Here is a 13,245-nt window from a genome sequence, read left to right on the forward strand (position 1 = left end):
CCCGTGTCCCCTGCATCGGCAGGCGGACTCTCAACCACTGCGCCACCAGGGAAGTCCTGCAGTTTTCTTTTTTTTATTGAAGTATAGTTGCTTTACAATGTTGTGTCAGTTTCTGCTGCACAGCAAAGTGATTCAGTTATACATATTTATACATTCTTTTTTATATTCTTTTCCATTATGGTTTATCACAGGATACTGAACATAGTTCCCTGTGCTATACAGTAGGACTTTGTTGTTTATCCATTCTATAATAGAATAGTTTGCTTCTGCTAATCCCAAACTCCCAATCCATCCCTCCCCCACCTCCCTCCCCCTTGGCAACCACAAGTCTGTTTGCTATGTCTGTGAGTCTATTTCTGTCTCTTAGATAAGTTCATTTGTGTCATATTTTAGATTCCATATAAAAGTAATATCATATGGTATTTGTCTTTCTCTTCCTGGCTTACTTCATTTAGTATGATCATCTCTAAGTTCATCCATGTTGCTGCAAATGGCATTATTTCATTCTTTTTTATGGCTGAGTAGTATTCCATTTTATATATATATATATATATATATATATATATATAAAAAATCGAATTTTTATATATATATTTATATATACATATATACACCACACTTTCTTTTTCTTTTTCTTTTTTCTCTCTGAATTGGGTCTTCGTTGCTGTGCGTGGGCTTTCTCTAGTTGTGGCAAGAGTGGGGGCTACTCTTCGTTGTGGTGCGTGGGCTTCTCATTTGCGGTGGCTTCTCTTGTTGCGGAGCACGGGCTCTAGGCGCGCGGGCTTCAGTAGCTATGGCATGCGGGCTCAGTAGTTGCGGCATGTGGGCCCTAAAGTGCAGGCTCAGTAGTTGTGGTGCACAGGCTTAGTTGCTCCGCAGCATGTGGGATCTTCCCACACCAGGGATCGAGCCCGTGTCCCCTGCATTGGCATGGGGAGTCTTAACCACTGTGCCACCAGGGAAGTCCCTCTACCACATTTTCTTTATCCATTCATCTGTTGATGGACATTTAGGTTGTTTCCAAAGGTACTCTTTAAATGTTTTTTCTGATTCTAAAACCAGAAGTCACTCAAGCCCAAAGTGATGTACACTCCTATTAAAGGATCAGCTGAGCTTATATCATAATTCTTTCTGAAACCATACCTTAGCCTGTAACCGGCTTCCAATGGTTGACCTCAAGTGATACATGGAAACAACCACATCTCCTTGCACAGTGATGCTCAAGGGAATGAAGATCTTTCCATCTTGGACACGGTACTCTCTTTAAACAGAGACAAAAGCATACACTGAGAGAGAGTCTAGTCTGGCACAATAACACAGGTATACAGGCAGTCTTCTGTGGCTCTGGCCAAGGCACCTGTTGGCCCTGAACCCAGGAACCATTTCTTATCTTAAGCAAAGTCAGGAGCACAGCAAGTGCCAACTGGATGCAAACTGGTTCTGCCACAGGATGCCACTGGTCTTATGCCAGGTCCTCTCTCTCGAACCCATCCTGGTTTCTAGATAAATCAATTGCCCATTAGCAGAAAACGTTTTCCCCAAATACATGTAGCCCTGATGTATTTACCTTGCCCTAACTGTAAATTTATGATAAAAACAGAGAGAGAACAAAGAAGTCTAACTGAGATCAATACAGAAACAGCAGTGAGATGCTCTGTGAGTATCTCATATACCAATTTTGAAATGCAATCTATTTCCAATCAATTTCATTGTCTGTTATCATCTAGTCCCTTCTTCCATATCTCCCACCACCTCCCACTGGTACTTGCTCTTTATTACAGAGTCTATAACTTTTTAATTATATGACCATCTACCTAGTTGCTCACCTAGAAACCTCATTCGTTCCTGATTCTTCCATTATCGTCACCAATTCTTATCAAGGTCATCTCCTTCTTAAGTGTCCAGGTCTTCTGCCCTACACCACTGTCTGAACCCTTATTATAGCTCATGTTAGTCCCTTAGTTTGTATCACCATTTGAAGGGGGGCTACGGCATCCCTTGATTTAATTGTGCTTTTCTATGATTACCACCTATATTGAACATTTTTTTAAAAATCAGGCATTTCATAATGTAGTCCTCAAAGGAAGAATAGGATCCAACTTACACAGGAATGGAGCAGTTCACAAGAAGAAATGAAGAAAAGTATCATGACTTACTTCATTCGTTCAAAATCTGCACAAGTTGTATATATTTTGGTTTCTCCAATCAGTACATCACAGTAAGGGCGACATCCATTTCTCTGCTTGTTGAAAAAAGGAACTGGACTGACAGTGATCAACTTAATAGTGAGAGGCTTGAAGTGAGGGCGGTAGGGTTTGTCTGCTAGGAGGTCACACATGTAGCCCAGGTACCTAAAACACAAGACAGACATTCTGTTGGTGCGACCACAGCAGAAGAAATAAGCAGTCGGTTTGCTAGAACGTTTGCTCTCATAAATTATTAACCTACAATAAAAATTGTTAATTCTTTAAACATTAACTGGCAAAAGAGAATGCTGCCGTAATTTAGGAAAGCTTTTATCTAGTGACACTGCTGTACTTCCCCCTGAAGAGCTGACAAAGGGGTATTTATTAAATGAAAAAGCTTATGGGCATTTTACACTAGCTCAATATTTGATCTAGCAGATTAAATTTATCAGTTAAGGGCTAGCTTTAGAAAAAATATCAGAATTTATCATCAGACGCAGTTTTAACCCAAGAGGAAGTAAGGAGATGCAGTTTAAATAAGAGAAAGAAGAAACTGTGCCCAAAGAGAGAAGACAATACATCGATTATATAAAAAGGTTTTTCCCCTTTTTTGGGAACATGATACAAATTAGACCCTGTCTGCGCCAACCCTGCACCTAGCTGACTTTACCTCCTGTGGGATGGCGAAAGTCCGATTCCTGGTCGCTTTGCGTAGAGTAGTCGAACAGCTGGGCCAGGAGTAGAGTAGAGATTACAGAAAATGAACATAGCACCAACCAGAATTGATGATGCTGCCCGTCCATCCTATCAAAGAAAACGTATAAACTTGTCATAAACATGAGTCGGTCAGGCACTCAACACTGAGAGTGGCTGGTACTTGCAATTAAAAGAAAGAGGTGAAGGGTGGGGAGTCTGGGCGTGGCGTGTGGAGGACAGAAATCTTAACTACATGTGCCTGTCAGTTCAAAACTGTTCACCTGAAAACCCAAATCTATCCCAGCTATTTAAATCACAAAGCAGCAAGGGAAGACGGATTCTTAGGATACAACTGACTCTCTGCTAACCTAAGAAACCCAGCAATATAAATTAGATTTGTACATATTTGCTGAAAAATAATCTAGGTTTCAAAGTAACTTTGGACTTGTAGGCTCAGAATAGTTGAGGTCTCTCAGTGTAGGGTGAAGGTAAAGAGTTCTCAGGTTAGGCAAATACTGCTTTTTGGAATATGCGATGTGTGTATTTTACCCAAAGTTATGTTCCTAGATGGATATAAAATAAAGAAGCTTCACCTGATTCAACCGCACTCAGTAAAGGAATGCAAGCGATGACATTCCTGACAGATGGTGAGCAGCCTCTTCTAGAAAACTTTAAGTGACAAGGAGCATCCTGCTTCTGGACGGACTTCACAAAGTTCTTCCTTATACTTGAACATGCTGAGTTGCAGTCTATTCCACTCAACGATCCTCATTCTTCCTTCTCTCTGGACAAAGTGTAAACCTACTCCTTTCTCCCTGGGACAACCCTTCACATATCTGAAATACTCTCCCTTTCCATCAACTTTTCTATTTTCCAGGTTGAAAACATACCCAACCTGTGATAATTTTATGTCACAACTTGATTGGACTGAGAGATGCCCAAAGGGCTGGTAAAACATTATTTCTGGGTGTGTCTGTGAGGGCGTTTCTGGAAGAGATCAGCATTTGAATCAGTAGACTGAGTGGAGATTCACCCTCACCGAAGTGGGCTGGCATCATCCAACCTGTTGAGGGTCCAAATAGAACAAAAAGGCAAAGGAAGGGAGAATTCTCTTTGTCTTCTTGAGCTGGGACCCCCATCTTCTCCCTGTTCTTGGACATCAGAGCTCTTGGCTTTCAGACCTACACCAGCGGCTCCCTTGGTTCTCAGGGCTTCAAACATGGACTAAATGTTACCACTGGCTTTCCTGGTTCTCCATCTTGCAGGAGGCAGACTGTGGGACTTCTAGGCCTCCAGAATCACTTGAGCCAATTCCTATAATAAACCTCCTCTTACCTATGTATCTCTACACATATCCTGTCAGTTCTGTTTCTCTGGAGAACCCTGACTACTACACAATCCCTTCAATTCTTCCTCATTTGATGTTCCATTTTAAGAGACATCATCTTTCAGTGGACTTCCTCTTAACAGACTCCAGTTTTAAAACAACAGCCTTAAATGTGCTGCCCAGATGTGAAATGCAAGATATAAGATGTGCTCTGACCAAACTAGAGAGGAAATATCATCTTCCTTAGTGTGGTAAGAACCCTCTGCTTTTATTAACATAACCCCAGGCTAAACTAGTTTAAATGTAAGCTAAATCACACCATGAGCTCTTATTGATCTTTCTATTCACTAAAACTGTTAGTTCTTTTTCAAATGATGTGTTAATGGACAAACACACTTAATCTTTTAGAACCTGAATTCAGGACTTTACATTTACCCTGTGTTTAATTTCACACTGGTAGTTTCTATGAAATGACCCATCTGAGAAAACTGAGAAGCTTGCCTCCACATTTTCAAAGCTGTAATAAAAGGGCAACCAAATGCAACCTTTTCCTGGGAGGATGCTGATCCATTAGTCACCTATCTTTGGAAGCAATATTCAGCCAATAGTTGTCTAAATGTCTAAAAATTTAGCCCCAATTTCTCCATCTTGAATATAAGAAATGGGGAAATATCTCGCAGGACTCCAATAAACTATCTCTACTAATCTATTCGTCTTGTTCCGAAAGTCCAGTTGGTTTGATATGTGTGTTCATAACAAATCGATGTGGACTCCTTTTTTCTAAGAGTCTCAAATCATCTGTGCACAAACTGTGTTCGAATTTCGCCTTGAATTGCCATCAGGCTCATCAGCCTGTAACTTTCCAGGATCAACCTCCTCCATCTTTTGGAAAAAAAAATCTCCTCTCCTTTCTTCACTGGCACTTTTCTTCCTGTTTCCTCATACTGCGTAAGGAACCCATAATTGCTTTTCCAAGTGCTTTTAGCATTCTGTCACATAATTTAAGTCTAGAGAGTGGATTATTTTTAAGTACTGTGACGCTCTTTTACTATCTCCCTACCTCTCAGCTTTGTCTTAATTATCAGCGTTACTCCCTTTCTAGCTTGACATCTGTTCCCCCGATGAAGGAACAGAATAAAGGACTTAAGATTATACCGTGTGCCTCCAGCATTTGCTGTTGTCCTTATTCCAAGGACAGTTTTTTTTAAAAAGACATTTTTCTCAATCTCAATTCTTTTTAGAATTTAGTCTTCCTGACACTCTTTTAACAGGTTCATGGCTCTTAGATATGTGTTCCCTCCTTTTATCAGCCATGCAGGTCTTTTTTAAAGTTTTCTTAGTTTTTTTAATTAAAAGATGAATATATGATTATTTTTAATAAAACAGCAGTATATATAGGATAAAAATAAATGCTCCCACCTCCAGCTGCAATTCCACTTCCAAAGACTTGGTGCAGACTTCCAACTCATGCATGTCCTTTTTCAGTAAGCCTAGAGAGCAGGCTATAGGGTCTTCACTCTTTGTATGTCTCTTCTTTTTTCTTCTTCATTGGGTTTTTATTTGTTATGATTGTATCATTAGAACTGGGAGCCTCTGGTCTCTCTCGAGCCATCTTCTCTTACAAAGCTGCCAGACCTAGGCTCGCTGAACTTTTAGGAAGTTCTCGAGTGAAGAAAAAAATCACCAAAGTACCTAAAGGCTGCTTAGTCTCTAAAAATAATCTGTCCTTTATACAATCTGTTCTGTCTCTGAAAGGAAAACCCTTTGGCCTTTCACATTAAACTCCTATGAAACACCAAGTGTTCTTCTTTTATTACCAAGAATTTGGGGATGTGAGATGGAAAGAAGAAAAAATCTCAGCTTTCATCTCTCTTTTATCCAACTAGCTCTCAAGAAAGGGAGAAAATCATCAACTAAGATTATAGCAAAAAATACACCTTGAAGTTTATAGAAGCAATGAATAGTTCTAGTATTTATGCTCAGATTTAATTTGTGTGTTCATTTCTTTATATATCCAATCGCTTATTCAAATCTTCCATACCTTGTGACTTTCTGTTCGAATAGAAAAAAAAAAAATCCCACAAGGACTCAGAGGCAAAAAATATACAAATCAATTTTCACTGCAAAGTAAAGGAGCTGTTACAGTGGACGATTCCTGGACTGAATGTCAATATTATGACATAGTGTGAGTGTGTTTTGTGTTTGGTAATTGCAATCACTGTTGCTTTTGTTGTGGTCATCCATTTACAATGCTTGGTATCAGTTTATTTATCTCTTATAAAAATAAAATACAGTGTTAAAAAAAAAATCTTTCATACCTGGGATTCCAAAGTAAAAAAGGCACAGTTCTTGCCCACAGAATGCTAACAGTCTAGTGGGGAAATAGGCAGGCCACCAGATTATGATGATGCAGTATATTAAATGCTTAAATCCAAAGACATTTAGATATATAGGTTGAATGTCCATATTGTCAAAAAAGATTTTACCTAAAGTTGAGTTTTAAACAATAGGCAAGAGCCCTCCAGAGGAAGGGTTGGGGAAAGGGACTCTAGGAAGTCAGTGGTCAGAAAAATCATCAGTCCCACTGGGAATTGCTATAAAATACAGTCAATCTATGTGACTACTTATAAGGGCATAGATGTCTTTTTATTTCATTTTTATTCAAACATAAAGGTAAGAAAAGAATATTCCAGTGTGCTTATGTCAATTCTATTCACCCAAAACTCAATGGCATTTTTGCCTAGCACACACAGCTCTTGTTTCTATCTCCTTTATAATAGTTAGCACATTCCAGAGGCCCTGTATTATGTGGGTTGTATCATATCTGCCTCTCCCACTGGTATTCGAGCTTTAGGGCAAGAATAATAAGTTTTCCCCTCATTTTATATCCCTCACATCACCTAATTCCTAAGTGGGTCCTTAAGAAATGCTTATTCAACTTAAGCACTACCTGGTTCACCAGTCTGTGTAAGGCCATTTGTATTTGACCAAACCAAACCAGCACGAACGATAGCCACAACAGCAACAAGAAAAGGTTACTCACCAAGCAATGGACAACACAGACGTTTTTGGGATTCTGTAGTAGCCAGTTATACATATTCCGACACACAGCAAAGAGGTTGTGCAGACTGGGGGCCTGCCTGATGGGCCAACTGCATTCTGAGACCTAAAGGAACACAGCGGAAGGAAATGAATTCGCCAAGCGACTTCCTCTCCATGGGCAGGTAGCACACCAAACAACTTCTGGAAGTGACACTACATTCTCTTTTAATACAGCAGAAAGAGTTGGGAACAGGGTCCAAACACAGAAAGAAGAGTTTAATCCTGCAATTTTTTTAATTTAAAAATTCTGTTTCGGTAAATATATTTTGAAATATTGGGCTGGCCGAAAAGTTCCTTCGAGTTTTGGTAAGCTCTTACGGAAAAACCCGAACGAACTTTTTGGCCAATCCAAAACATTTTAAATTAAACTAGATGATTTAACATACATATTTGGATTTTTAAAGTTTCCAATATTTGGATTTCAAAGGTTCAGTGTTCCACTGCATTTAACTTCTATTTAGTATAAAATGTTTTGACCTGCCTACTAGATGCTTAATTATAGGATTACAATATAAATCCTGCACTATCCCTAATTTTATCCAAGATGATAAAAGTGAAAACACGAAAAGGTGCTGCTGAATAAGCTAAAGATAGGCTTTTTCAAGGGTCTTATTTCTTCCTCTTTTAATGAGGGAACCTACAACTCCATGGGGGCAACCTCTAGCATTTTTATTCATCTAACACACATGTTCATTTTAACACATTATAGGATATCAGCTATGTTCCTAGAATTCTGCTGGGCTCTGAACTGTACAACAGTCATATAAGACAGGTACTAATATGGTCTCTATTTTGCAGATAAGAAAACTGACTCTCAGAGGTTGTCTTGTCTAACGTCACACTGCTGGTCAGTACCAGCATTGCAACCCAGGTCTTCTGAGTATAAGTCACTTTGCTACAACAGTATACTGGTTGAGATTATCATTTGCCTCAAAATTCTAGGCATGAGCCTCAATCGATTAGGTATTTATTAATTTAACAGCAAGTAAAAACTTAGGCAAACTTCATGACCTCTCTAAGCCTTTCTCCATAAAATGTCATGAGTGATACCTACCTACCTGCCTCATAGGGTTGTGGCTGCTACATGAGAATGTATTTCAAGGGCTTAGCTCAGTATCTGACATACACAAAGTGATCAATTAATACTGGCTATCATTATTATTATTATTATTTTATCAGGTAACTGTCAGTGCAAAGCCCTAAGGTCAGATAGAGCTAGCTATGTTTGGAAAAAATGAATGAAACCCTATATGGCAAAATCATAGACTGAAGGGTCAGATCATACCAGGCCTTGTTGAGAACTGAGAGAAGTATTTAAGAAGGAGAGTGACTCTCACATTTTCCAAAGACCTCTCAAGGTCCAGTATGGAGAACAGATATAGATGACACAAGACAAAAGTCAGAGAGTACAGTCAGGTGGCTATATTAGGAATTTAAGTAAGAAATGATGGTGGCTTAGGCTGGATGAGTGGCAGTGGGACACACAAAGACTTGAGGGATTCAAAAAATAGAGAGGAAGTGGAATGCCTGTACAAGACTCAGGGACTGATCACAGGGTGGCAGTGCATGAGTATGGAGGGGTATGTGGAGGGGGAGGAATCAAGGATGACTGCTAGGTTTCCAGCCTGAATGGCTGGATAAAAGGATAAAAGGATGGCAGGTGCCACTGGCTGATACAGGGAATTCTGGAGAAAACAACAGGTTTTATACAGATGGCGTCATCAGAAAGTGTCTGCAACACTAACACCACGGGTCTAAGAAAACCCAAACGTCCCAAATTCTTTACATTTAAGAGTGGGGAGAGAGAGGCAGGAATAATCTGTTTGGTTCATGCTTTTCTAGTAACTAGATAATAACTAGTCAAAATATAAGTGGGAAATTATCTGTGGTCTCTAGAGCTGACACCTGAAAGCAAACACACAGAGTTTCTCTCTCTCTGTGGCTGCCAAAAAACCCATTCTTTTTGGTTAATTTGTAACTTTTTTCCTACAAAATGATTGTGGGTAGCGTCAGGGGACCTTCCAGGTTATTAATTTTCCTAGACCTTTGAGAATGACAGGTATAGTTTATTAAACAAAGTAGAGGAAATGCCTAACAAAGCTACCAAACAATCCAGGGTGACCCAGTATTGGGCCTCTGTCGATTTAAACTCCATAACAGCTTGCCCCTTTCACCCAACATGACTTGGGTCTATTTCTGGCCGATTCTTTATCCTCAGATAGATTCCCCATTGACAAGTTCTCAAGGAATGGAAATAATGTATTGATTAAAACCAGAATAATTGGGAAGAAAAATTTTGCCATCAGAGGAATTGCAAAATATACTTTTATACAAGCTGCTTCCTGCCTGTGATGTTTTTCTTTCCCTTGGTAAATTTCTATTCATACTCCAAAGCCGAAGTTCAAGTGTTCTCTTGTCTCCCACAGTTTCTCTAACACCCACAGGCAGAAGTGCTTAGTCATCTCAGTCATCTTTGTCCATTTTCACCTGTTATAGCTTTCACCAGTAGAGCAAAATGGTGAAGCCACAGTTGGGTTTTCACCTTAGCTTTACCACTTACTACCTGATTCACCTTAGACAAGTTGCTAACCTCTCCAAGCCTCAATTCTCTTGTGTGTAAAATAAAAATGGTGGTAAGAATTAAGGAGCACAATGTAAACACCGTAAGTGCCAGCTTATTGTATTCAAATTAACTGTTTATGTCTGTCTCCCCCTCTAGACACTAAGCTCCATGAGAAGAGAGACCATTTTTCATTTTTGTAACCCAAGTCCAGAGTCCACGTGCTAGTCCAATGGCAGGCACTCAGTAGGTATTTGCTGAGTGAATCAATGAGTGAAAGAACGAAGAATGAACCCTATTTGGCAATCCCTTTTTTTTTTTTTTTTTGTGGTACGCGGGCCTCTCACTGTTGTGGCCTCTCCCGTTGCGGAGCACAGGCTCCGGACGCACAGGCTCAGCGGCCATTGCTCACGGGCCCAGGCGCTTCGCGGCACGTGGGATCCTCCCGGACCGGGGCACGAACCCGCGTCCCCGGCATCCACAGGCGGACCCCCAACCACTGTGCCACCAGGGAAGCCCGGCAATCTCTTCTTATAATAAGATTTGTCTTTGTCTACATGTAAAGTACCTTGAGGAAGGAACCGATTTTGTTGTTTTTTTAAGTTGCGACCATGTAAAAGTGTAGGAAATTTGTTTTCTCAGGCAGTATCTTTAAACCTTTTAGAAACTGTATGTCACTCCTACAAACACTAAATGTCAATATCTGAGTCTCAGCTAAAAGCTGGCTAAATTGTTCTTAGCACAATAGGCTAATTGTTCAGAATCATTAAACCAATCAAGTAAATAATATTAATTTAAAGTACTGCATAATTACATATTTACTTGATATATAATTATACTCCATTAAGCAAACATACAATTAGAATTTTTTAAAAGCATGTGCTCTGTCTAAAGGGGAAAAACATTTAAGGCATCAACAAAATCAAAAAAATTTTTTAAACGAATTCAATCCCTGCAAGTGATTTCTGTAGCTCTGTGAGGTTCACAGCTTCATGCAATAAGCACAATCCTTGGGCAGGTGACACTTCATGATGCTGCCTCCAGTCTCTCTGAACCCCTCCCGGAGCTGTAGAGCATCAGAAAACGCCATATGGATTACAGGCTGCCATGACACCACCCAGTGGGAAAGGAGGCCAGAACAGCACCAGGGCTGGATGCCATTTGGTTTTCATCTTTCTGTCTCCCCAAGCACGAGATAAGAAGACAGAAGCATCCCATTTGCTGAGCCTAAGAGCAAAAGGGGCTACGGAGAATCAGACTGAAGAGCCATATCCAGTGTCTTAAGAACCTGACACCATTTTTGGAGGACAGGAGTACTTCAGGCGATAATTTATTTGGCATTTTATTATTATTAATGGTAATTATAGCTTCCACTTACTGAATGTTTACTCTAAGCCAGACACTGCTATCAAATGTCTTCCTTACAGCAAACCTAAAGAAAAATTTTCTATTTGTGAGATAGGAATCCTTGTTATCTCCATTTTATACGGGAGAAAACCGAGCTTTAGATGAGGTGAAGTAACTTACCCAGGAAGAGGAACAGCTGAGATGCGAATCTAGGATAATTTTTAAAATTCAAAATTTGTGCATATTATATGAATTTCACCTCAATAAAAAAATAATAAAAGTTTGTATACTGTCTGATGATTATTAACTAGAATTCCATCTTACATTTGTGAGACAGTTATGGGATCAAGTGATGGCTATTTTTTTACCAAAGTTACTAAGACATTCAATTCACTGAAGGCTGCAGAACTAGAACGTGGGGCTTCCTGGTCCTCTGGCTCCCAGGCCAGGGATATTTTTCTGTCCCATTATTTCCTGTCCTTACACTGATGCACAGTGGCAGAGGACAGATGAATATAATCTATAAAGTCTCTCCGCTATGGCCAACTCCCTTCACCAACCAGCAAACCACAGCAGAAACAACTGGGAGCTATGGTGACCTCTTTGATGAATTCTGGAAGGAAAAAGGAAAAAAAAAAATGTGACCTTCAAACAATCCTTTAAGAAACCCAAGTTGATCATATATTTTCCTAAAATTAAGTTCTTTGCAAAGAGGAAGAAATTCTACAAGATTATGCAGTTTAGAAATAGTCGAAATAAAAGAAGATTCTAAAAGAACCAGCTGGGTTTATCTTTTCAGTGCTACTAACTGGGCTCCTTCAGCACACCCCTTCCTGGTGAGACAGAGGAAGGAGGCTCAAAGTGGCACTGGAATAGCATTATCAGAATGTAAGAACTTTAGGGCAGGCTAGACTTGGTGGCCATTCATCTGCTTTTCCACTTATTGCCAACAGCAACACCAAGAAATGTGTAAAGCAGTAGTTCCTGACATTCCAGGGCAGAGCTATAAAACCTTCTGTGCAGAAATGGAACCAGTGCACACACACGTACACACAGAGTAAATGGCTATAGCGTTTACTTGGGGGATGATGAACAAGGTTTGGGTATAGATACTAGTGATGGTAACAGAATATTGTGAGTGAATTTAATGCTGCTGAATTGTACACTTACAAATGCTTAAAATGGTAGGTTTATGTTATGTGTATTTTCCCACAATAAAGAAAAAACAGGAGTGAAAACAGACGGTTAAACTCTCTGAAGCCCATGCATGGATCGAAATATACAGTGGAACCATGTCTTTTAAACTCAGATTCAGAACATCTGGCTTAGATGATGCATCTCATTGGTCTACAGGACTTCACTGTCAACATCAGGATGTTTATTTCCTCAAGGTAGATACTGGCTAAGAAGAGTCAAAACACTGACATTCAATATCTCCTCTGCAGTCCTGAATAGGTATTCTAGCACTCTGAATGAAGGGCTATCTGCCATGTTTTGTTTTAAGTCAAATCCTCTGCTAAAATTGAAACTAAACACAGAGTCCTATTTTAACATTCTGTTACATATGCAAATACTAAGGAATTGCTATTTAATTATTTCATATGATTCCTGTCAACCCATGTGGTTTCTAAGCCTAAAAGTGAATCAAAATACGGAGTGATGCCCCTCAGAAAAGTAAAATCTTCCTAGAAACAGTCTGTCTCTGTCACCACCGTCTTTATCTCCAAACACACGTCACATAATAAAAAGGTAAAATGACTGAGTTCAGGGTTCAAGGCATAGAGATATAGACACAGCTGGACTCCTGTGAGTCTATAAATAAAACCAGTCTTGTGTTTGGTCTTTTCCAACAGTGGTATTTATAGAAGCCTTGGCCATCTACATTTATTAAAATAAGAATTAGCTGCAGACCTAGCACTCCACTGGTCTGGAAGGAGGAGAAAATGATTTCAGGCCTCAAGGACTGGAAGATGAGAACCAAGAACACTTTTCTAAGTCATGCAACAGTGGGATGCAAATCAATTTGC

General features: G+C 39.7%; 1 protein-coding gene across 2 annotated transcripts in view; it reads right to left on the reverse strand.

Moving 5' to 3' along the window:
- The window catches only part of DNAJC6 (DnaJ heat shock protein family (Hsp40) member C6), a gene marked incomplete at its 3' end in the record, with an annotated part of 152,503 nt that overhangs the window by 28,430 nt on the left and 110,828 nt on the right, over positions 1-13,245 (reverse strand). For both annotated transcript variants that reach the window (XM_082833866.1, XM_082833867.1), the window contains exons 5-8: positions 7,253-7,375; positions 2,857-2,990; positions 2,157-2,351; positions 1,144-1,261 (exon numbers count right to left, since the gene is read on the reverse strand). In XM_082833866.1, coding sequence (XP_082689992.1) covers positions 1,144-1,261; positions 2,157-2,351; positions 2,857-2,990; positions 7,253-7,375 — 570 coding nt within the window. The remainder of the gene's footprint in view (positions 1-1,143; positions 1,262-2,156; positions 2,352-2,856; positions 2,991-7,252; positions 7,376-13,245) is intronic.

Source organism: Leucopleurus acutus (assembly GCF_964270905.1).
Source record: "Leucopleurus acutus genome assembly, chromosome: 2".
In the NCBI taxonomy this organism is placed as follows: domain Eukaryota; kingdom Metazoa; phylum Chordata; class Mammalia; order Artiodactyla; family Delphinidae; genus Leucopleurus; species Leucopleurus acutus.